Here is a 26,555-nt window from a genome sequence, read left to right on the forward strand (position 1 = left end):
ACACGTGCTCTATGAAATTTAAAATTGGGGTCATTTAACAAGACCTGTTTTTCATAAACCATTTTCTTGACTGGCATTAATTCTATTCCTAAATTATTTTTAACTAATCCTATACCATCTTTTCCCTTGTATCAGAACCTTGTCAAATATTTTCCCCTTATTTTGTAATAGTTTACATTTAACACAGAACTGTCCTGAATTTTCCTTCTTTTTGTTTTGGTTTTGCTGTTGCCTGATTGCTTTCTTCTCATTCCAAATCTGTGTGGTTGATCAATCGTTCATAATTCTGTGGTTCATAATTCTAAGGTTCTAAAGTAGATGCTGTTTTATATTCTCCTTAACCGCTAATGGACTGGAAAGTATTTCATCATCTCATGTGATATGAGTACCTCATACTGCTTCTTTCCGAATGCAGAACAACACTATTTCCTGAACTCATAATTGCCCTATGCCTTTTCTAGGATTTCATTTGTTCTTAGTATGCTTAGAAACCTCCTTTTTGTAATCCTTAGCCATGCCGAGAATGGATTTTTCCGTGATTTCCTTAAGGTCCCTTATCAATTTTCATAAATTCCAATATGTATTGCTTTCGATATATTTTCCTTTCTCCCCATTTCTTATAATAAAAAAAATTTATTTAATAAATTTAAATTTAATTTAATAAACCACCTTTAATAAATAAATAAATTTGCAACTGAACCAGGTTTTAGCCAAAATTGTCCACTTTCTTGATTGTGGAATTGTGACATTTTAACAATCTAATAAACTCTTCTTAAAGAACTCCCAATTTTCATTCCTGGTTTTCTGTGTAATATTTTCCTCCCAATCAATTTTGCTGATAATTTGCCTCAGCTTTGGAGAAGAAGCCCTTTTGAAGCATTGTTTCTATAGATGTTAATGGTAGCGAATTGTTCTCTGTTTGTCCATTTTAATGGAATCAGTTCCATTCTTTACTTTTCTCTCCTCAATCACATGCCCCCTTCTTTGCCTCTTCTCTAAACTAAATAGTCCCAGACTTTTCATTCTGTCCACCTATGGCTGCCTTCCCCATTCTCATAGACTGCCTTGGAAATCCCCATTCTATCTACTGTGTCCTTTATAGAGACTGAGTGACCAAAACTCAGTGCATGTCTACAGCAGGGTTTTCTCCACCCTATTCCTTAAGCATGTGAACATTGTCTTGTTTTGGCTACTACTTTTAATAAGAAAGTGTTTCCATGAAGCCCAGATCTTTTTTCCCTGTGATGTGTCCTAGCTCAAATGTTTCCCCAGACTCAACTCTTAGAAAAGCTTTGGTTCCTTCCACTCTCAGATTTTGAGCAAGTGGGTGAATGACAAACTTGGTACAGCATGGGTTCTTTAGTCTGCCATTCACTGAATTAAGCAAGAATGAGGGATAACAAATATCCGCACTTATGTTTCCTGCTGGTGCCTATTAAAGTTTCCCACACCATGACATGTAAGATTTATTGACACATGGAGCACCATAAAACAGGGAACCAGCATTAGTAGGCTCAGTTGTTCATAATTCATTTCTCTGAATAAATGACAATGTTATTTTACAGTGTGCAAAGAGCAAAAAATCTGCTTTGCCCATGAGAACAGCTTCCAGTGCTAACATTGTCTCTCCATCCAGGCATTTCCACTGTGACTATAATCCTATACCCTGGGCGCATAAACAAAGGGAGGGAAACATACGGTACATCCAGGAGACACCGTTCTGCCTCAGGGTTGGACACTTTCTCCCCTACTCCATGTCAGATTCCAACACAACCCACTTCACCAACCCCTCCACCTTCATCCTGCTGGGCATTCCTGGCCTGGAGGCGGCCCATGTCTGGATCTCCATCCCCTTCTGCACCATGTACGTCATAGCCGTATTGGGGAACTTCACCATCCTCTTCATTGTGAAGACGGAGAAGAGCCTCCATGAACCCATGTACTATTTCCTCTGCATGCTGGCTATCACTGACCTGGTCCTGTCTACGTCCATCCTGCCCAAAACGCTGAGCATCTTCTGGTTCAATTCCAGAGAGATCGATTTCAGTGCCTGCCTCACCCAGATGTACTTCCTTCACTGCTTCTTACTAACAGAGTCTGGGATCTTCGTGGCCATGGCTTTTGATCGTTATGTGGCCATCTGTGATCCCCTGAGACATTCCACCATCCTGACAAACCCTCTGGTGGCCAAGATCGGGCTGGGCGTGGCACTGCGTGGCGGCATGCTCGTGGTCCCCTTTATTCTAGTGGCAAGGCGGTGGCCATATTGCAGAACCAACATCATACCCCACTCATACTGCGAGCACATGGCCATGGTGAAGCTGGCCTGTGCCGAAATCCATGTCAGTAATTACTACAGCCTCTCTGTGGTAATCTGTGCATTCGGTCTGGATATAATTTTTATTGCTCTGTCCTATACCCAGATTGTCAGGGCCATCTTTAACCTTCCCACAAAGGATGCCCGTCTCAAAACTTGTGAGACCTGCGGCTCCCATCTCTGTGCCATCTTAGCCTTCTACATCCCATGTCTCTTCTCCGCCCTCATGTACCGGTTTGGAAAGAATATAGCCCTGCATTTCCACGTTCTCATTGCCAGCGTTTACCTTCTGATGCCCCCCATGCTAAACCCCATTATCTATGGGGTGAGGACCAAACAGATCCGGGACAGGCTGATCCGGCTCTTTACTCATAAAGGGGCCTAAAGTTTTCTCCTGGTGCTCTGACTCTCAGACCGAGCTCCGTGCAGAGCTGGCTGGTGACAAGGTGCTGGGCCCTCTTCCTTGAATCACTGACTGGATACTCAAAGAGACATTAAACCCTTTCCTGGCCTTACTGTGCAGTTTCAGGGTGACAAACTAGGGAATGTGTTTGTGTAGAACACATTAACTCTTAGGGCTTCCACCTCCCTTATTGCAGGTAACTAGACCCCTGACACCCTGCCCCTTGCCCGTCCTCTTCCCACATAGCACAACCTCCTTCTCCCCCTATTCTCTCCCTACTCCACCAGGACCTTGCCCCTATTACTCAGCTACAAATTCCCGAGGCAAGAGACCATTCTGTGGATTACTTGTTTTGATTTCAGTTCCCTTTTTTTCCCTCCTGGGGGCCCGTAGCTGGCAGGGTCCCGGCAATGGGGATGTGCTGGGAGCTCTTTGCCCTTAGCCAGGCCTCAGGGGCAGGGCAAGGAAAGATCAGCTTTGAAGCTATAAGGAGAACAGCTGAGAGAGGCAGAAGGATAAGCCCCTGTGTCAACTGGGAAGGCGGGATGCTGGGCGGAGGCTGGGGTGAGTTCGGTAGCTGACAGGGAGGGAGATGAACAGCACACCTGCCATTAGCCGGCTATTCACACACATACACGGCACCTTATCTGGAACGACAGGGCAACCATTGCCCAGGGGCTAAAGCTGGACAGGGAAACTGAGTCTAACGTACACTCTGCATGATGCTTTTGATTACTACGTCCAGAAGCTCTTTAGCTAGGCTGCTAGGCAGCATTATCCCCATGTCATGGATGGACTGAGCCCCAAAGAGGTAAAGTGATTTGCCCAAGGCCACACAATAATTCGGTGGCAGAGCTGAGAATAAGAACTGGCAGTCGTGACCCCCCCAGCACCATTGTTCTGGCTATGAACTGGCATTGCTCCTCTGGTACCAGAACATCACCAATAACCATAACTTCAGACACAAAGGGAAGACATGCACACGAACAGGAGAATCAAACCCAGCAAATCATAACTTCCCCTCTGACACCTGACAGGACACACTTGGCACAAGATTTGTTGCAATTCTATAATCATGGTCACAGCAATAATAAAAATGGCCATATTCAATCATACAGCACCACACCCTGTTCTTGTCCCATCATGGAGCTACAGCTGCCTGCCACCTAAGGAAGGGGCATTGCCCGGGCAAGCAGCTGGGACACTGCAGTCACTGGAGGATAGGAAGGGCAGATTAAAACCTCTTTTGATGCAGGGAGCCTTCTCCTTGTACAAATAAATGAGCAAAGCTTTCTTTAAAAGTGAGAGGTGGACATCCGGGTCCTTGGCTGTTTCCTCCAAGCGTTGCCAGACAGCCCCTTCGGCTTTGAACAACCTTAACCAGTGTTTGACTAAAGCATCTTCCAGAAAGGTGGCCAGGGCTAGATCCACAAAGGCACTCGGGTAAATACTGAACTTAGGCGCCGCTGCCTTTCTCAAACCCCGGCTCATCTGCTGCCTGACCCTGTAGGAGCCTCAGGTTCTGTCAGTGGCCTGCACAAGGCAACCTGCGGCCTGACACTGTTCCCCAGCTAATGGGCTGCTCAGAGCCTCAGCTCAGGCCTCAATTCTGGTGGGATTCTCCAATGAGGTGTCTCCCCCACATCTCATCAGCTGGCCTGATCTGTTAGAGGTGCTCAGACCCCGCCTCCCGGATGGGGCCTTCAGACTGGGAATGTGCGTGTTTGCACATGGACCCGTGTGTATGTGTGCATGTGCATCTGTGTTTGTGGATCCCCATAACGTCCCCAAGCCCAGTGGTTTCATGCTTTGTGATGGGGTGTAGCAACCCCTCACCAGTGCTGCGGGGGTGGATAAAACTTCTCTCTTGGCCACGGAGGCCACACCTCCTCCGCTCTGCTGAACATGCTCCAACTGGAGACAGGCTATAAAAGGCCACCGAGCAGCTCAGTCTTGGTGACCACCAATGAGAAAGGAGGTGTGGTGCTGGTTCCAGGACATGGAAGCCAGACAGCAGGAGACAGAGCCCTACACACAGGCTCGAGATGCCACAGAAGAGGGGAGAGACCACAGAGACCTAGAGATGGCAAACTGCAGAGAATTGGTTAGGAAGTGACCCAGGGAAAGTTGGCGGGGAAGTGGCTGCAGAACTGGAGATAGGCTTGGTGTGTTTCAGTGGGCTCCCTGTCAAGCAGGTGGTGAGCCCTAGGTTGGGACCTGATGGAAAGGGAGGGACAGGTTCCCCCTATCTTGCCCACCACCCTCTCTGGGGCAATGGCCCAACTCACTAGCTCTATTAACTCTGGCTGCTAAGCTGCACTGCCCTGATATCAGGGACCGCTATTGACCCTGGCCACTAGGCCACGCTGCTCTGATGGCAAGGGTTGTATCACTGACTAGGGCCACAGGGCCATGCTGATCTGAGCCTGGGGACAGCCCTACAGATGCAACCCAGGGGCTGAAATGCCACCCACCTCCAGCCCCCCAAAGGGAGACAGATGTATCCACCCCACGACACACCTTCACGTGGAAAGTGGGAGAATCAGATTCAAATCCGTGCTCCATTGAATGTTTATTTGTACAAGAGCTCCAGCTGGAGAAACTGAGCCCCCCACCAGAATAACCTTTTGCCTGGTCCTCAGGGCACTCACGTGGGATGTGGGAGTCCTCTATTTATGTCTCTGCTGCAAATCAGCTAGAGCTAGATTCACAAGAAAGCGCTGACCTGTTCTAGGCACCTCGCTCCAGGAGAGGGCTCACAGCTGGCAATCCCCCATGGAAATAGCCACCTTGTTCCAGCCTCTCAGCCGGGCCCCTAGAGACACAAAGTGGGAGTTAGGTGCTTAAGGACCTTGCTGAATCACTCGAAAACCCCTTATTGGATGATTCCCCATGGACGTGTCCTTGCTGAGATCTGTTGGTGGTTCACCCGGGATCCCACGATTGTTGGGCTTGTTGAGCTGACACACAGAAACTCATGGAGACTGGAGTCATAGATTCATAGATACTAAGGTCAGAAGGGACCATTGTGATCATCTAGTCTGACCTCCTGCACAACGCAGGCCACAGAATCTCACCCACCCACTCCTGCAAAAAACCTCTCACCTATGTCTGCACTATTGAAGTCCTCAAATAGTGGTTTAAAGACTTCAAGGTGCAGAGAATCCTCCAGCAAGTGACCCACGCCCCATGCTACAGAGGAAGGCGAAAAACCTCCAGGGCCTCTTCCAATCTGCCCTGGAGGAAAATTCCTTTCCGACCCCAAATATGGCGATCAGCTAAACCCTGAGAATATGGGCAAGATTCACCAGCCAGATACTATAGAAAATTCTTTCCTGAGTCTTCGGTTAAGAGATTACCATTTATTGTAGCAGGGACTTAGCCAAAAGAAAAAGCAAAGCTGTATCACTCGTTCACCTCCCCCACATCCCGAGGAGTGACCCAGAGGCGTCTTTGAGTTTCCCCTTTATTGTAAGCATTAGCCCTCCCTCTACCCAGGTGGGCAGTTCTGGTCTTGGTCTTGTCCCAATAATTATCCTCTAATTACCCTGCTAAATTCTCTACCCCTGTTTGTATTTACCTTTGCTTATGCCCACTGCTGCCTTATAAGGGCTCTTATCAAGCACTTCAGCCTTTTTGTCAGTGAACACCTTCAACCCTACGGTTTTGGGGTTTTCCGTGTGCATCACAGATTGTCTCTTCCAGCATTTTACCAGACAGACTTGATGAAACCTAGAGATAACTCCCCACAAGATCTATCAGTTAGCCAGTTCTCACTCCATCTAATGAGTGCTCTTGTGACACTGGCTACGTCTAGTTTGTTAATCTGAATGTCATGTGGTACTATGCCAAACAGCTTGCAATGGTCTAAATCTATTCTGTCTCCCCAGTTCCCTTTATCACCCAAATTTATTATTCCCTGAAAAAAGCATGAACTGTGGTTCTCCTTCAAGTCCTTATTTTCAAAATGTGTTTTTCCATTAGTAGGCCCAGGTCAAACTAACCAGCTTTTAATATCTAAGTCATCCTTTTTTAAATACTGTTATAACATTAGAAGTCTATCAGTCTACTGGGATATCCCTGGTGTTTCAATATTTATTAGAAATGAATTTTACCGGTGCAGAGATCTCCTCAGGCAACACTTTTAGGACTCCTTGGATGCGTTATATCAGGGAACGCTGATTTAAAAATACTGATCCCTGGTAGGTGCTATTTACCATCCTTCATACTTACCAGCGGACTGAAAAGAAGTTCATGTGATCTGAGTGCATCATCCTGCTTCTTTCCAAATACAGCACAGAAAGGTTTATTGAACATTTTTGCCCTTTCTGCATCATTATGAACAGTGTTACCATCCCCATCTAGTAAAGGCCTATATCACTCTTAGGATTTCCTTTGTTTCTAATATACTTAAAAATATTCTCCTTATTTCCTAAGCCCTGCCAGCCATGGATTTGTCTCCAGTGTCTTTTGCTTCCCTTATCCATTTTCAATATTTTATAATTTCTCCATTCTAGCAACTGCTATCCACTTCACTTGTTTTATAGGCACCGATGGACAATCTCTTCCTGTCAATGGATGTAGGTCATACATCCATGTTCATTCTCCTGGACTTCTTTACATTATTTGACACTGTTGACAATGAGATACTGCTGTCTCACCTAAGACGCAGCAGGAGTCTAGAGGGATGCACTAAAATGGTCTGAATCCTTGGAGGGACACAACCAATTAGTGGTGAGGGGAAACTGCACCTCCAGCATTAGACCCACCCCTGGTGGAGTCCCAGAAGGATCAGTTCCCTCTCTGGGGCCTTTCCAAATCTCCATGCAGCCATGGTGGGAATTGGTCACACAACATGGACTCAAACGCCAGCCGTATGCAGGTGACACCGAGCTCTGGCTCTCCTTTCCGCACAACCACACCACTTTCACCAGGATGGAACAGCTGCCTGAAGCTGAAAATAAGCAAGACAGGCAATGCTGGTGGGCAGAGCAAAGCATTTTGAAGGGTTGGCCGCCACGGTACAGCCTTTTTAGGATGCAGTTTCAGCCCACATCCGAGCAAGTGTTTTCCTGCTGGGATAATTAAACCACCCCCAAGGAGCAGCAGGAGCTCTGTCTCCCACTGACATGATGCTGTCCACACTGGCGCTTTTGTCCATGGAACTTTTGTTCTTTTTCATACCCCGACCAACTAAAGTTTTACAGACAAAAGTTCTAGAATAGGCAAAGCTTGAAGACTTTCAACTCCTTTGGGGCTTTCAGTTGTTCCATCTCCAGGATGGCTCCTTCCTTCCTTCACCACAGCCCTGCTATCTTTGGCCTCTTCTCTGGTCTCCTCCCTGGTACCAGGGGTTCTCTTGGGAATTTGTAAGATGGAGGCACTGTCTGCACTCGAAGAATGGAGGCATGATTAGAACTAAAGCAGAGTAACAAAAGCTAATGGAGAGCCACGTGCTCCCAGCTGTGTGTCTGGTGCAGCCAGCTCTCAATGGCTGGTTCTCGCTCACCTCCTGTCATAAACATACAGCTAAGAGTAGCATAAAATCCCTTCTTTACCTGTAAGGGGTTAATCAGGTCAATTAACCTAGTTGGCACCTGACCAGAAGAACCAATGGGGAAAGAAGATACTTTCAAATCTGGGGGTGGGGAGAGGTTTTGTTTTGTGCTCTTCATTTTGTTCCCTCTTAGGACAAAGAGACAGACCAAGCAGGTAACCCAGCTCCTACTGAAATGATACATCTAAAATTTCAGAAATTGTAAGCAATAATAAGGAAATGCATTAGCTTATCTTTTATTTTAGCTTGTGAATTTTCCCTATGCTAAGACAGAAGTTTATTCCTGTTTTTGTAACTTTGAAGTCGAGCCTAGAGGAGAATCCTCTTTGTTATAAATCTTTTTATTACCCTGTAAAATTACCTTCCATCATGATTTTACAGAGGTGCTTCTTTTACTTTTTTCTTTATAATAAAATTCTTCTTTTAAGAATCTGATTGATTTTAGTGTCCTAAAAACCCAAGGATCTGGTCTGTACTTTTATTAAAGGCAATTGGTTGGTATATTATTCTCAAGCCTCCCCAGGAAAGTGGGTGAAGGGTCTAAATCACTTGGTGGTGGCAGCAGTACCATCCAAGGACAAGGGAAGGAATTTGTGCTTTGGGGAAGTTTTTAACCTAAGCTGGTGGAATATAAGCTTAGGGGATCTTTCATGTGGGTCCTCACATCTGTAACCCAGAGTTAAGAGTGGGGAGGGAACCCTGACATCTGTGTGTGTGTGTGTGTGTGCATGTGCATGTGTGTGTGTGTTTATACATGTGTGTGTGCACATTGATCCATGTGTATGTGTGTGCACATGGGATTGCATGTGTGTTTGCATGTGTATCTGTGTTTGTGCATTTCCAGAATATCCTGTAGCCCAGTGATTTAACGCCCTCACTGGAAATGTGGGAGATGCAGATTCAAATCCCTGCTCCAATGAAAGTTTATTGGTACAAAGTGGAACAGTTCCAGCCAGCCACATTGAGTGTCCCATCCAGAATAACCATTTTTCTGGAGTCCAGAGCATTCAGGTGGGATATGGGAGACCTGTGTTTAAGTCCCTGCTTCAAATCAGGTAGAGCAGAGATTTTGGATCTGAGTCTCCCACGTCTCTTTTGGGTCTCTCAGGAGAAAGCACTGCCCTGTCCTAGGTACCTCGCTCCAGGAGAGGGCTTACAGCTGGCAATCCCACATAGAAATAGGCTTCTCTCTCCTGCTGATCAGCTGGGCTCCTAGAGCCTCAAATCTGTGGGAGTTAGCTGCTTAAGGACCTTTGTGAACCACTAGAAAAACCCTTGTTCCATGAAGATTCCCCATGGACATCTCCTTTCTGAGATCTATCTGTTAGCCAGTCTCACTCCATCTAATGAGTGCTCTAGTGATACTGTCTAGCATTAGTTTATTAATTTGAATGCCGTGTAGTACTAGGTCAAACAACTTGCAATGGTCGAAATCTCTTCCATCTCACCAGTTATCTTTATCAACGACATTTGTTATCACCTAAAAAAACAAATCATGCCTGTTTGACATTTCTTATTTTCCATCAAATCTTGTTCATTGGCATGAATTGTAGTTCTACCCTTTAATTCTTTATTGACTAAATCCCCTATCCACATTTCCATTATTATGCCCAGGACTGATATCAAGCTAACCGGCGTTTATACCCAAGTCATCCCTTTTTGAAAACTGGTATAACATTAGTTCTCTATCAGTCTTCTAGATATCCCCCATATTCCAATATTTATTAAAAATTAGTATCAGTGGGTCAGAGGTCTCCTCAGACAACTCTTTTTAGGCCTCTTCGCATGTGAGATATCTGTGTCTGATTATTTAAAAATATTGATCCCTGGTAGGTGCTGTTTACCATCCTCCATAGTTACAAGTGGACTAGAAAGAAGTTCATGTGATTTCACTGCATCATCCTGCTTCTTTCTAAATACAGCACAGAAAGGTTGATTGAACATTTTTGTCCTTTCTGCATCATTATGAACAGTGTTACCGTCTCCAGCTAGTAAAGGCCTATACCACTCTTAGCATTTCCTTTGTTTATATTATCCTTGTGACATTATCTGATTAAAATATGACCATGTAGATCATTGTTGCTACAACTGTTATATAATCACAACCAATCTTGCACAACGTATGTCATGCAAGGTTTCTATGGAGAAGTTATAGTTTGCTTAATATCATTAGCCTATTTGTATGCATGTATCATTTTTGTATCTGACGTTATGAATATTGACTATGTACCTGTATTTCAACACCTGCAATATGGGAGTCGCTACAGCAGGAATAGGTGTGGACCCAATAACAACCCCCGCTCATTACAACACCCAGCCCTATCTTGGCTATGGCCCTATCTGTCAGGATGCCCAAGTGTCACAGCGAGTTAGAGATAGCGACGTAGCGATCAAAGGCCATGGCCAGCATGAACCTGCAAAAAAGTCTGGGCCAGGCAAGCACTGATGTGAGTAGCCTAGTCCCTGAACCAGAAAATGCAGAGGGTTCTGGGTAGGGTGGTAGTGGATATGACCATGTTGACGAGTGCCAGGATGGACAGGAAAAGATACATGGGCTCAGGAGGAGGCTTTACCCTAGGAGGAACAGAATGTAGATGGAGCAGAAGGGGGTGGAGATCAAATTGTGCACTGCCTCCACACTGGGAGGCCATGGAGGATGAAGGTGGAGGGGTGGGCAGTTGGAAGCTGCCATGATGGGGCCAGTTGGGTGTGTTCAGTTACATGGCACGACTGCTTTCAGCCTCGGTAACTAACCATTAAAGCAATCATTAACCATCTGATGGGACCATGACAAGGTGGCATTTTCTCAGCAGTACTTCTTCATCTATCCTGTCCTAATGGCACACGAAACGTGAGTCACAAATAGCTTATTCCTGGCTCCTGCACTGCAGCCATTCCACACTCATTACAGAGGCTTTTAGCTGTAATTAAGGGCTCTGTAGGAGTTCAAAGCTGTGGTTCTTTTTCTCTACACTCATATGGATTATGTAAACAATGTTCTTTTATCAGTGTTATAGGTTAAGACTTTCAATGTAATTGAACATTCCCTTGTTCGTGTGTTAGAATCATAGAATATCAGGGTTGGAGGTGACCTCAGGAGGTCATCTAGTCCAACCCCCTGCTCAAAGCAGGGCCAATCCCCAGCTAAATCATCCCAGCCAGGGCTTTGTCAAGCCTGACCTTAAAAACTTCTAAGGAAGGAGATTCCACCACCTCCCTAGGTAACACATTCCAGTGTATCACCACCCTCCTAGTGAAAAAGCTTTCCTAAATCCAACCTAAACCTCCCACACTGCAACTTGAGACCATTACTCCTTGTTCTGTCATCTGCTCCCACTGAGAACAGTCTAGATCCATCCTCTTTGGAACTCCCTTTCAGGGAGTTGAAAGCAGCTATCAAAGCCCCCCTCGTTCTTCTCTTCCACAGACTAAACAACCCCATTTCCCTCAGCCTCTCCTCATAAGTCATGTGTTCCAGTCCCCTAATCATTTTTGTTGCCCTCCACTGGACGCTTTCCAATTTTTCCACATCCTTCTTGTCGTGTGGGGCCCAAAATTGGACACAGTACTCCAGATGAGGCCTCACCAATGTTGAATAGACGGGAACGATCACATCCCTCGATCTGCTGGCAATGCCCCTACATATACATTCCAAAATGTCATTGGCCTTCTTGGCAACAAGGACACACTGTTGACTCATATCCAGCTTCTCGTCCACTGTAACCTCTAGGTCCTTTTCTGCAGAACTGCTGCCGAGCCTTTTGGTCCCTAGTCTGTAGCAGTGCAAGGGATTCTTTCGTCCTAAGTGCAGGACTCTGCCCTTGTCCTTGTTGAACCTCATCAGATTTCTTTTGGCCCAATCCTCTAATTTGTCTAGGTACCTCTGTATCCTATCCCTACCCACCAGCGTATCTATCTCTCCTCCCAGTTTAGCGTCATCTGCAAACTTGCTGAGGGTGCAATCCACGCCATCCTCCAGATCATTTACGAAGATATTGAATAAAACTGGCCCCAGGACTGACACTTGGGGCACTCCACTTGATACTGGCTTCCAGCTAGACATGGAGCCATTGATCACTACCCGTTGAGCCCGACAATCTAGCCAACTTTCTACCCACCTTATAGTGCATTCATCCAGCCCATACTTCTCTAATTTGCTTGCAAGAATACTGTGGGAGACAGTGTCAAAAGCCTTGCTAAAGTCAAGGAACAACACATCTGCTGCTTTTCCCTCATCCACAGAGCCAGTTATCTTGTCATAGAAGGCAATTAGATTAGTCAGGCATGACTTGTCCTTAGTGAATCCATGCTGACTGTTCCTGATCACTCTCCTCTAAGTGCTTCAGAATTGATTCCTTGAGGACCTGCTCCATGATTTTTCCAGGGACTGAGGTGAGGCTGACTGGCCTGTAGTTCCCAGATCCTCCTTCTTCCCTTTTTTAAAGATGGGCACTACTTTAGCCTCTTTCCAGTCATCTGGGACTTCCCCCAATCGCCATGAGTTTTCAAAGAGAATTGCCAATGGCTCTGCAATCACATCCACCAACTCCTTTAGCACTCTCGGCTGCAGCACATCCGGCCCCATGGACTTGTGCTCATCCAGCTTTTCTAAATAGTCCGAAACCACTACTTTCTCCACAGAGGGCTGGCCACCTCCTCCCCATGCTGTGCTGCCCAGTGCAGTAGTCTGGGAACTGACCTTGTTCTTGAAGACAAAGGCAAAAAAGCATTGAGTATGTTAGGGGGCTTGTTCCTTCACCCACTTACTTCCCTGGTCCTTCTCACATGACCAGAGAGCAACAATATCCGAAGTCTAAAGATGCAAACAATTTGACGTTTATTGGGGTGAACTTCCAGCAAACATGATTCCAGTTTCCTTCCTAAGTGTCCCCCTTCCCAGCTCTGACACCACAGAGCCTTACACCTGTGTCCCTGTTCCCATTGTTGCCCTTAGCCAAACATGATTCCAATTTCCCCACCCCCATTCCCTGTTCCCATTTCACACACACACACACACCCCACTCATTTTCTGATTGACTGCAGACTATACAGTAAAACTTGAGTTCTGCTTAGCTATACCTTAACCAATCATTTTACTGAAATTTAACTAACCAATCCGAACATATCGTAACATGATTATGTTATCAATTATATCCCACCACCTTCATTAGTTTACACCCAGCAAAATTAATTATACAGCAGACAGAAACAATCACAGAACCAGACAGAGATTATACAAACAATGGCAAAGTGGGAACTATAATGACAAAACAATACAGAAGTGAGGATTTCACATCCCAGCTATGGATAAGTGAGTTCTTGCCAGACAGGATGCTATCAGACTAAGTTTCCTTTTACATCTTCTAGGCACTTCCCTTTCTCTGGAGGCGATAGGCACTATCAGGACAGGATTGTATTCCTAACAGCTCAATAGCACCTTCTTTCAATGTGACTAGTTTGCAATGTGAGGAGGTGACCGGTCGCTTCCCAGCTTATGGCTGCCTCTGCTGCTTGGCCAAAGGCCTTAGCCTAAGAACAGGGCCTCAGACTGTCACAGTAAAAGAAAGCCCTTACACTAGCAGACAGGGATTTTGATTCTTTTATACCTCTATAACTAGCCAAGTGATAAGAATACACCTAAATTCTTAGAGTACAGGGCTTTGCAGACAGTCCTGAATATCTATATCCTAACAGAGTGCATTAGCTTTTTCCATATCCTCTGGCACTAGGTTGCCTTCCTAATTCAGTAAGGGGCCCACGCTTTCTTTTATTTTCTTCTTGTTGTTAACATACCTGAAGAAACCCTTCTTGTTTCTCTTAACATCTCTTGCTATCTGCAACTCCAGGTGTGATTTGGCTTTCCTGATTTCACTCCTGAATGCCCAAACAATATATTTATACTCTTCTCTGGTCATTTGTCCAAGCTTCCACTGCATGTAAACTTATTTTTTGTGTTTAAGATCAGCAAGGATTTCACTGTTAAGCCAAGCCGGCCATATTTACAATTCTTTCTACACATCAGGATGGTTTGTCCCTGTAACTTCAATAAGGATTCTTTGAAATACAGCCAGCTCTCCTGGACTCCTTTCCCCCTCTTGTTATTCTCCCAGGGGATCCTGTCCATTAGTTCCCTGTGGGAGTCAAAGTCTGCTTTCTGAAGTCCAGGGTCCGTATTCTGCTGCTCTCCTTTCTTCCTTGTGTCAGGATCCTGAACTCAACCATCTCATGGTCACTGCCTCATAGAATCATAGAATCATTGAATATCAGGGTTGGAAGGGACCTCAGGAGGTCATCTAGTCCAACCCCCTGCTCAGAGCAGGACCAATCCCCAACTAAATCATACCACCCAGGGCTTTGTCAAGCCTGACCTTAAAAACTTCTAAGGAAGGAGATTCCACCACCTCCCTAGGTAACCACCTACCTCCCAGGTTCCCTTCCACTTTTGCTTCCCCTACTAATTCTTCCCAGTTTGTGAGCAGCAGGTCAAGAAGAGCTCTGCCCCTCGTTGGTTCCTCCAGCACTTGCACCAGGAAATTGTCCCCTACCCTTTCCAAAAACTTCCTGGATTGTCTGTGCACCGCTGTATTGCTCTCCCAGCAGATATCAGGGTGATTGAAGTCTCCCATGAGAACCAGGGCCTGTGATCTAGTAACTTCTGTGAGTTGCCGGAAGAAAGCCTGGTCCACCTCATCCCATAGGTTCGGTGGTCTATAGCAGACTTCCCCCATGACATCACCCTTGTTGCTTACACTTCTAAACTTAATCCAGAGACACTCAGGTTTTTCTGCAGTTTCGTACCGGAGCTCTGAGCAGTCATACTGCTCCCTTACATACAGTGCAACTCCCCCACCTTTTCTGCCCTGCCTGTCCTTCCTGAACAGCTTATATCCATCCATGACAGTACTCCAGTCATGTGAGTTATCCCGCCAAGTCTCTGTTATTTCAATCACATCATAATTCCTTTTCTGTGCCAGGACTTCCAGTTCTCCCTGCTTGTTGTTGTGAGACACAGTAAATATAAAAGCCTGATCTACTTTCTTTATTGATTGATTCATGGGTTTTAGGGTGAGAAGGCACCATTAAATCATTCAGTCAGATCTCCTGTATAACACAGGCCATTAAATTTCACCCAGTTATGCCTGTATTGAGTGCCATAATTTGTGTCTGACTATGGCCTGGTCTACACTCGGATTTTACATCATAGAATCGTAGAGTCACAAGGTTGGAAGGGACTGCAGGGGTCAGCTAGTTTACCCCCCCATGCCAAAATGCAGGATTTGTTGTGTCTAAACCATCCAGGACAGATGGCTATGCAGTTTTCTTTGGAAAACCTCCAGCAAAGGACCTTCCATGACCTCACGAGGTTTGTGTTCCATTGTGCTACTGTTCTTACACTTAGGAACTTTTTCCTGCAATCTCATGTAAATCTGCTACAGGGCAGTTTGAACCCAGTTCACTGTTGTCCTGCCCACTGTGGTGAGACAGAACAACTTTTCTCCATCTTTTTTATGGCAGTCCTTCAAGGATCCAAAAACCACTGTCATGTCCCCCACAATCTCCTCTTTTCCAAAGTAAACACACCCAGTTCTTTGAGCCTTTGCTCATATGGCTTGAATTCCATCCCTTGTATCATCTTTGGATCCTTTCCAGTTTCTCTACATCCTTCCTGTACATGGGTGACCCAAACTGGACACCGTACTCCTTATGAGGCCCAACCAGTGCTAAGTAGAGCAGGACTATCACCTCCCATGACTTGTGTGCTATGACTCCATTAATGCAACCCCAAACTGCTTTTTATTTTTTTGCCATAGCAAAAAAATCCACACCCCTGAGAGATGTAGCTATATAGAACTAACCCCTACATAGACAGCATGAAGTCAATGGAAGAATTCTTCCAACACCTCCTGCTTGGTCAAGCCCCCAAGCAGATCTTCCAGAAAAGCATCCAGTCTATATCTGTAGGGATGGGGAGCTGGAGAATCCACCACACTCCTTTGAAGTGTGTCCCAATGGTTTATTACCCTCAGTGCTAAAGATTTGGTCCTTATTTCCAACAAGAATTTGTCTGGCTTCAGCTTCCAGTCATTGGGTCTGGCTCTGCCTTTCTCTGCTAGATTACAGAGCCCGTTCTTACCCATGGATTTCACCCCATGAAATTCTCTGCGTCATTGTCTTTTTCATAAATTAAGACTCTCGCTGTCCAGCATTTTCCCCAGCCTCCAATAATTTTTGTGGCTCTTTTCTGAAGCCTCCCCAATGTTTAAACATCTCTTTTGGAATGTGGACCTCTGGGCTGGACACAGTCAGTTTCACCAATGTCAGGTACAGAGGGGAAAGGGTTTGGTGAGCTAAGCTCATGCAAATAATATGTTTTAATCCAGTGAAATCCAAAGTTATTGTCTAGGAACCAGGAATGCAGCCCCAACCCACAGACTAGGGCACTGGATTATGGAAAGCAGGGACCCTGAAAAGACCATGCTGCCAATATTTGCTGCATCCACAGTTTTTTTTCTACAATGGCGTTTTTATTTGCTTCCAGATCATTGATGAAAATATTGAATAGCCTTGGGCCTAGAACTGATCCCTGCAGAACCCCACTACAAACAGCCCCATTCACTGACAATGACACATTGACAACAGCTTTCTGAGATGTGTCAGTTAGCTGGTTTTTAATCCATTTTACTTGTGCTCTACTGGTATTGTATAGTGTTCATTTTTAACTGTTATATTTTCCAATATTAAATCAAATGCCTCAGAGAAATCAATGTTTATTACATCTGTGTGGTTTCCTTCGTCAACCAAATGTGTACTCTCATTAAAGGATGATATCGCATTTATTTGACAAGACCAGTTTTCCATAAACACTGTTGTTGACTAGCAGATTGTTTTCTTCCAGGGCCACTAAGTGATGTTCCAATTATGTGTTGTGTATAATAAAACCTAGGTTCTTTTGGGTGTTCCTGTTTTTTGTTTCTTAATTTTTGTGGGTTTGTGGGGCGTTAGGACAAAATTTACTAGTAGACTCAGGTACCGCCTACTCCCTAATTAGGGGGGAAGGGATAGCTCAGTGGTTTGAGCATTGGCCTGCTAAACCCAAGGTTGTGAATTCAATCCTTGATGGGGCCATTTAGGGATCTGGGGCAAAAATTGGGGATTGGTCCTGCTTTGAGCCGGGGGTTGGACTAGATGACCTCCTGGGATCCCTTCTAACCCTGATATTCTATGATTCTACCCAAAATAAGCACCTGTTTGGACCTCCAGCTGGAGTCAAAACCTTACAGGGATTTAATAGGCACAAAGCATTGTTCCATTATTTGTTGTGTGATTAATAAAACCCATGTCCTTTTTGGTGTTCCTGTTTTATCATTTCTTAATTTTTGTGGGTTTGTGGTCCATGGATGCCCATCTCTCAGGTGCAGGGCCGGCTCCAGCACCAGCGAAGGAAGCAGGTTCCTGGGGCGGCCAATAGAAAGGGGCGTCACTCCATCCGTCATCGGGGCGGCACGTCCTGGTTTTTGGAGGCAATTTGGTGGCGGGTCCTGCAGTCCCTCTCTTCCTCTTCAGCTGCACTTCGGTGGCAGCTTAACCAGGCTTGGTTTTTGGTTTGTTTTTTCCTTCGCCGCTTGGGGCGGCAAAAAAGCTCGAGCCGGCCCTGCTCAGGTGTATTAATAGACCTGGTGTTTGGAGATATGGTAGGGGTAATGAGTTGTTCACAGTTAACCTCCTCATCCACCTTCCAACAACAAGCATACAATCCCTGTGTCTTCTTGGTTAAAGTCAGTTCCTTTTCCGTTCTTCATTTAACTTTAATAATGTGTCTTGTGAGAATACGATGTCTCTGGGTTGTGTTTCTAAAACTCCATGCCCAGAACAATAGTATAGCTACGGGAGATTCTTTAAGGATGTGTTCTGCTTGTTATTTTCCTTCTGCTTTACAGACCAAGTTCAAAACAGTTCTGGTAGGATGGATTTGAGTCGCCGCAGCCAGTACGGTAGAATTGTGTGGAATCTCCACCTGCACATTTCTAGTTACGAAACGTGTTTGGTTTATCTTTTTGGTATCCAGCAATCCTTTTGCCTTTTGGATCATCACCACTACACCTAACAGTCTCCATATCCAGGTTGGCATGATAACCTGTGGGAACATAAATCAACAATCATTTCTTTTTTTTTCCCAAGCAGTAATAGTGACAGGTATAATATACCTAGTAACCCACTCTTACTTCTTGGGTTTCTTTGCCACACCACCTTCTGGACAATAATCCCAGTCCAGTATAGCCAGGATCTCCTAATCATTCAGGAGGTTTATAAACAGAAATCTTGTGCATAGGGGAAGAGTTGGTGTTTTATTCATCCATTTGATTCCTGGACCCAAGGGTCAAATAGCCTGCTTTTCCTCTTGGTGCAGTTTCCATATTGAGGTGTGTCTGTCATTCCACCAGATGGTGATTACATTATGTATGCCCCACTCAGTTTGTCCCTTTGTACTCAGTTATGTCACAGGGTAAGGTCTATACACCTCCAATCTTTTAAATTGACTCCAGGAAATATGGATCAGTATCCAAGGTGCGGATATGGCTCGGAGATTTCAGTTTAGTAAACCTCTATCATTCATCTGAAATAATTCCATTGTGCTTACCTTAACCAGTTAGTCTTTACACTTAATCTGCAAAAAAAACACAGAACATGTGATATATAGTTTAACTCTCATAGCCCTTTGTCTGCATGGCATGTTTCCACCGAGGCTGATCTTTTATCTCAACCAGATATAATGAGGGTCCCATGCCATTCCTCCTTTGGAAATTTTTTCTTAGGTGCTGGTTCATGTTAACCATTACTTGGCTTCCAATTTCCCACTGCTTAATATCACTGTTTTCATCAAATCCTTGATTCTTTTTTTGCTGTTCTGGACTTATTGTGCTGCAACTGCTCCTTGGACTGTACCAAACCAGTGCTTAAGACTGTTCATCAATATCGTTGTTGCCAGTGCTGATATAGTCTCCCATTCTGGGGGGTACAATAACGTTTCCCAACCAGGCATGGGTCTCCCAAAGAGCAACTGATAAGGACTAAATCCGGTCATGCGGTTTGGACATCTCCAGTTCCTCATCAGAACTCATGGGAGCACCTATGACCCAATTTGTTCCCAGATCATTGCACACCTTGGAAAATTCAATTTTAAGATACTTATTCATTCTTTCCACTTGACCTCCAGCTTGAGAGTAGTACAGGATGTGCAGTGGTAAGGGAATACCAGTCCACATAGCAATGTTCCAATACACTTCCCCAATGAATGCAGGTCCTTTGTCAAACTCAGTTCTATGTGCCTCAGTCTCCCCTTCCACGCAGAAGACCAGGATTATTATGGTTTCCCTGCTGTGACCAGCTTTGAGCTGTAGGTGTTTAGGTAGGTGTTAGCCATGAAGCAGTATCCCCATAGGGCTTCTTGTTTACTACTCGTAGCACGTCCAAAAGCTTTTCCCAAAAAATCATCCATGTTACACCTTTTCATAAGATTTATCATCAGGATCAAATTCTTTCTCATAAGGTTTACCATTAGCAACTATCTTTGCAACATGAGATTTAACAATATCACCAAATCTTTTGTCACTCGTAGGCGATTCCAGGTATTTTTATTTTCCACACCTTATGCTTTAATAGTTTTGTTTGTTCAATACCCATTGTGTCTTTCAACTCCTCCCTGAACCTTAATGTGTAGTTACTGGTTTTCCTTTCCCTTGAATGTCCCTTCAGTAGGGATCTTATGCTTCAGTAATTTTGAGGGTCTTGGTATTCCAGGAGCTGGTGAGGTAAGGATGGTACAGTTTTGTTCATTTAAGATTTTTTCTTTATTTGATTCTATGCTTTTTTCACATACTGTGATGTTCCCCTCTGGTGTTATCCAGACCGGTGATCTGCTAGGTCACTCCAGTTCTTGACACTGGGAGCCAGCCTTACCATGCTCTGCTGTGAGATCCCCCACTCCTGGGCTGTTCACACACAGCCTCTGCCATGTAAGCTGCTCCTTGGATTGTGTGACCAAATGACTCTAGCCAATATCTCTGGTCCCAGACACAACCCTAGAAACCTCCATCTTGTGGTGTCCAGTTATGCCCGCTGGACACTGCAAGCTTATGAGTTTGTCAATTTAACAAAGAAATTGACATGTACCAGGCTTGTTATCCCAAGGGGAGTCTCTGACACACTTCAAACCAAACACGCTGCTTCAGGTAGAATAAACAAACAGATTTATTAACTATAAAGATAGATTTTAAGTGATTATAAGTCAAAGCATAACAAGTCAGAATTAGTCAAATGAAATAAAAGCAAAACACATTCTAAGCTGATCTGAACCTTTCAAAGTCCTTACAAACTTAGATGCTTCTCACCACAAGCTAGCTGCTCTTCAGCCAGGCTCTCCCCTTTGATCAGTGCTTCAGTCACTTGGTGGTGGTGGTATCTGTAAATGTAGGTGGAAGATTATGGAAGATCATGGCAAACATCTCTTCATTTTATCATGTCCTTTCCTCCCTCTTGGCTTTGCCTCTCCTCCCCCTTTCAGAGTCATGTGAGCATTACTGAGTCTCTCGAAGCAAGGTTGAGCATTTCCCCTGGTGTGGCCTCATGCAGGTGAGTCATTGCATTGTAGTTCCCTTGCTGGACAATGGCTGTTGATGGTTTGTTTGACACCCCGCCCTGTGTTGGTTACTTTCCTTGCTGTTGCCTCAGGGGAGCTAATATGTGGCTGATTCCCCCAATTTACAGCATGTTTTAGTGACAACCATACAACACAATTCTCATAACTTCATATGCATTCATGGTACACATGTATGGATAGAGAAACGACTTTCAGTAAATCGTAACCTTTTCCCTGAGACCTTACAAGGCCTGCTTTATATGAAAATGAGGCATATGGGGGTTACAGCACACTCCCGCAAGGTATAGAATGTCACACGTACAGTGCCACTCCCCCACCAGCATGACTTGTTCTGTCCTTCTGAGAGGTTTTATACCCTGGTATTAGTGTTTCCCACTGATTATCCTCATTCCATCAAGTTTCTGTGATGCTTATTATACCAATATCTTCATTTAATATGAGGCACTCTAGTTCACTCATCTTAGTATTTAGATTTTTATTATTTAGACTTCTATCATTTGTATATAAGCACTTTAAAAAAAATCTCACTTTTTAACTGTCTGCCATGATATGATGTAATTGAACATTTTACTCTTTTTCATCAGACACTACCAGTATTTTATCTTCCATCCTCTCCTCCTAATTAAGTCATAGAGAATTTCCATGAATAGAACCTCCCCTAAGGGATGTCTCTGTCCAAACCATGTGCTCCTCCTACCTCTCGGCTTTCCTCCAGGCCTTAATCTAAAAACCGCTCTATGACCTTGTTAATTTTAAGTACCAGCAATCTAGTTCCATGCTGGTTTAGGTGGAGCGCATCCTTCCTGTATAGGGTCCTCCTTTCCAAAAGGGTTTCCCCAGTTCCTAACAAATCTAAACCCCTCCTTTCTACACCATTTTCTCATCCACACATTGAGACCTTGAATTTGTGCTTGTCTAACTGGCCCTGTGCATGGACATGGAAGCATTCCATAGAGCTCCTGCACCTCAACCATTACCTAGCAGCCTAAATTTGACCTCCAGGACATCTCTCATATTCTTCCATATGTGATTGGTAAATATATATACCACGACCACCAGCTCCTTCCCAGCACTACACATAAGTCTATCAAGATGTCTCCAGTGAGGGGATCTCCCCTGACTTCAGTGGGGCGGCAACCACTTACACCAGCTGAGGATTTGGCCCAAGTCAGTTAACTGATAAAGCATAAAGAGATAAAGCATCAGCAAAGACCAGTGAGCTGGGAGTGAAGCATCCCAGCTCTGCAACAGATTCACTGGGTGACCTTGAGCACAGCCTCTGCATGCATTAAATGACAATTATTTTTTATTACTTCTCATGTTCTGCTACCAAAAGGATGTAATCAGTATCTTGAGTCACATGCTGCACTAATTGGGTTCCTTGCAGAACATCACTGGCCTCTATGCACTGTGTAGAGTTCCAGGCAGTGTGTGGTCTCTAGTAAATAAGCAGGACAAGGCTGAAGATTGAGCTGTGTGAAAACCTGTTTTTGTGGCTGTAGTTTTTGGCTCTTTCTTTAATAAATTCCTCCTGTTTAAGAAGGACGGCAACTCCACTGATCACGACACACAAATAGCCTCACAGCATCGAACACAACACAGAAGATCAATGCCAGTTCATGGCCAGAGCAATGGTGGTGGGGGGTCAGGACTTCCAGTTCCTATTGTCTGTTTTGCCACCATCTCATTGTGTGACTCAGTCAATCAATGACATGGGGATAACACTGCTCAGCAACCTCGCTAAATAGCTTCCAGATGGAGTGATGAAAACTGTCATTCAACATGTATGTTACAGTCAGCTTCACTGTTCAGCTTCAGCCCCTGGCAACGCGTCCCCTGTAGTTCCAGATAAGCTTCCATGTGTTAGCAGAGAGGTTAACAGAGGGAGCTTGCCTGGGATCTGCCTGAGAGGAGGTACGCTAAGGGCTGCATTAGGGAGACTGTGTTGGTGAGTATCTGAGTGTCTGTTTTGGGGACAGTTTGACAGTTTGAATGTGTGATTGATTGGTTGTTTGAAAAGTGTGAATTGGGAGTGCTTTGTTCCAGGTGAGCCTTGAGTGGGCCTGACTGTTGTAAAAAGCCAGTCAGCTGTGAACCAGCTGAGCAGTCAACAGCAGAGCAGCTAACAGAGGGAGATTGCCTGGGATTTCACCTGGGGAGAGGCCAATGAGGCTTACATCTTGCCGGCTTCTCTGAGTAGTTACTACAACTCCTGAGGAAGCTCGTACAAGGACGGTAATATGGATGGGGAGTGTTCAGCTGTTGTGGACTGCACTGGATGTGCCATGTTTGTCTTTCTTCCACAGGACAGAAGTGACTTTGTCTGTACAAAGTGCAAGCTGGTCTCCATATTGGAAGAGAAGGTTCAAGGTCTGGAGAAACAAGTATCGACCCTGCATTGCATAAGAAAAAATGAAGATTTCTTGGACAGATGTTGGGATATGCTTCTATGGACACAATGTTCTGAAGATTCAGAGCAGGCTGCACAGTGGGGACAGGAGGATGGTGAAGAAATTTGGCATCATGTGACCTCCAGAAGAAAGCGGAGTATCCATATACCAGCAGCACAGATACAGGTAAGCAACCATTTTCATGTTCTCTCCACAAGTACTAATGTGGAGAGTAGACTAGATGATACATCTGAGGGAAGGGAAGAGAAGGAGAATCCACCGATTGGAAGGCATGAGATGCAATGTCCTAGAGATAGGGGTTCCACGACCACCACTCCCAAGAGAAGGAGGTGGGTGGTGGTGGTCGGGGATTCTCTCCTTAGGGGGACTGAGTCATCTATCTGCCACCCAGATTGAGAAAACCAAGAAGACTGCTGCTTGCTAGGAGCTAGGATTCACGATGTGACGGAGAGACTGCCGAGACTCATCAAGCCCTCGGATCACTACCCCTTCCTCCTTCTCCACATGGGCACCAATGATACCACCAAGAATGACCTTAAGCGGATCACTGCAGACTATGTGGCTCTGGGAAGAAAATAAAGGAGATCAAGGCAAAAGTGATGTTCTTGTCCATCCTCACCATGGAAGGAAAAGGCCTGGGTAGAGACGGTCGAATCATAGAAGTCAACGAATGGATAAGCAGGTGGAGTCAGAGAGAAGGATTTGGACTCTTTGACCATGGGATGGTGTTCCAAGAAGGAGGAGTGCTAGACAGAGATGGGGTCCACCTAATGAACAGAGGGAAGGGCATCTTAGCAAGCAGGCTGGCTAACCTAGTGAGGAGGTGTCATAAATATAAAGGGAAGGGTAAACCCCTTTAAAATCCCTCCTGGCCAGAGGAAAAATCCTCTCACCTGTAAAGGGTTAAGAAGCTAAAGGTAACCTCACTGGCTCCTGACCAAAATGACCAATGAGGAGACAAGATACTTTCAAAAGCTGGGAGGAGGGAGAAAAACAGAGGGTCTGTGTCTGTCTGTATGATGCTTTTGCCGGAGACAGAACAGGAATGGAGTCTTAGAATTTAGTAAGTAATCTAGCTAGGTATGTGTTAGATTATGATTTCTTTAAATGGCTGAGAAAAGAACTGTGCTGAATAGAATGACTATCCCTGTCTTTGTGTCTTTTTTGTAACTTAAGGTTTTGCCTAGAGGGATTCTCTATGTTTTGAATTTATTTACCCTGTAAGGTATCTACCATCCTGATTTTACAGAGATGATTCCTTTACTTCTATTAAAAGTCTTCTTGTAAGGAAACTCAATGCTTTTTCATTGTTCTAAAATCCAAGGGTTTGGGTCTGTGGTCACCTATGCAAATTGGTGAGGATTTTTACCAAACCTTCCCCAGGAAGTGGGGTGCAAGGTTTGGGAGGATTTTGGGGGGAAAGATGTGTCCAAACCACATTTCCCAGTAAACCCAGATAAAGTTTGGTGGTGGCAGTGGAAATCCAAGGGTAAAATAATTTTGTACCTTTGGGAAGTTTTAACCTAAGCTGGTAAAAGTAAGCTTGGGAGGTTTTCATGCAGGTCCCCACATCTGTACCCTAGAGTTCAGAGTGGGGAAGGAACCTTGAAAGGAGGGCTTTAAACTAGCTTCACTGGGGGAAGGAGACCAAATCCCTGAGGTAAGTGGGGATGTGGGATACCAGGAGGAAGCATGAGCAGGAGAGCGCGAAAAGGAAGGGCTCCTGCCTCATACTAAGAAAGCAGGACAAACAGTAAGTTATCTCAAGTGCCTATAAACAAATGCAAGAAGCCTGGGAAACAAGCAGGGAGAACTGGAAGTCCTGGCACATTCAAGGAATTAGGATGTGATTGGAATAACAGAGACTTGGTGGGATAACTCACATGCCTGGAGTACTGTCATGGATGTATATAAACTGTTCAGGAAGGACAGGCAGGGCAGAAAAAGTGGGGGAGTTGCACTGTACGTAAGGGAGCAGTACGACTGCTCAGAGCTCCAGTATGAAACTGCAGACAAACCTGAGTGTCTCTGGATTAAGTCTAGAAGCATGAGCAATAAGGATGATGTCGTGGTGGGAGTCTGCTACAGACCTCCGGACCAGGGGGATGAGGTGGACAAGTCTTTCTTCCGGCAACTCACGGAAGTTACTAGATCACAGGCCCTGGTTCTCATGGGAGACTTCAATCACTCTGACATCTGCTCGGAGAGCAATATAGCACTGCACAAACAATCCAGAAAGTTTTTGGAAAGTGTAGGGGACAATTTCCTGGTGCAAGTGCTGGAGGAACGAACTAGGGGCAGAGTTCATCTTGACCTACTGCTCACAAATTGGGAAGAACTAGTAGGGGAAGCAAAAGTGGATGGGAACCTGGGAGGAAGTGACCACAAGATGGTAGAGTTCAGGATCATGACACAGGGTAGAAAGGAGAGCAGGAGAATACGGACCCTGGACTTCAGAAAAGCAGACTTTGACTCCCTCAGGGAACTGATGGGCAGGATCTCCTGGGAGAATAACATGAGGGGGAAAGGAGCCCAGGAGACCTGGCTGTATTTTAAAGAATCCTTATTGAGGTTGCAGGAACAAACCATCCCGATGTGTAGAAAGAATAGTAAATATGGCAGGTGACCAGCTTGGCTTAACAGTGAAATCCTTGCATAATGACAGGTTTCAGAGTAACAGCCGTGTTAGTCTGTATTCGCAAAAAGAAAAGGAGTACTTGTGGCACCTTAGAGACTAACCAATTTATTAGAGCATAAGCTTTCGTGAGCTACAGCTCACTTCCTCAGATGCATATCGTGGAAACTGCAGCAGGCTTTATATATACACAGAGAATATGAAACAATACCTCCTCACACCCCACTGTCCTGCTGGTAATAGCTTATCTAAAGTGATCATCAGGTGGGCCATTTCCAGCACAAATCCAGGTTTTCTCACCCTCCACCCCCACACACAAATTCACTCTCCTGCTGGTGATAGCCCATCCAAAGTGACAACTCTTTACACAATGTGCATGACAATCAAGTTGGGCTATTTCCTGCACAAATCCAGGTTTTCTCACATCCCCCCCACCCCCATACACACACAAACTCACTCTCCTGCTGGTAATAGTTTGGATGAGCTATTACCAGCAGGAGAGTGAGTTTGTGTGTGTATGGGGGTGTGTGGGGGGGATGTGAGAAAACCTGGATTTGTGCAGGAAATAGCCCAA

The 26,555-nt window shown here is 45.1% G+C and overlaps 1 protein-coding gene across 1 annotated transcript; it reads left to right on the forward strand.

The window, feature by feature from the left end:
• Positions 1-1,709: 1,709 nt before the first annotated feature.
• LOC144930793 (olfactory receptor 52E2-like) lies at positions 1,710-2,702 on the forward strand. The gene has a single exon (XM_078854128.1). The coding sequence runs from the start codon at positions 1,755-1,757 to the stop codon at positions 2,700-2,702; it is 948 nt and encodes a 315-aa protein (XP_078710254.1). The 5' UTR covers positions 1,710-1,754.
• Positions 2,703-26,555: the final 23,853 nt, after the last annotated feature.

This window comes from Lepidochelys kempii, chromosome 1, assembly GCF_965140285.1.
Source record: "Lepidochelys kempii isolate rLepKem1 chromosome 1, rLepKem1.hap1, whole genome shotgun sequence".
NCBI classification, from domain to species: Eukaryota; Metazoa; Chordata; order Testudines; family Cheloniidae; genus Lepidochelys; species Lepidochelys kempii.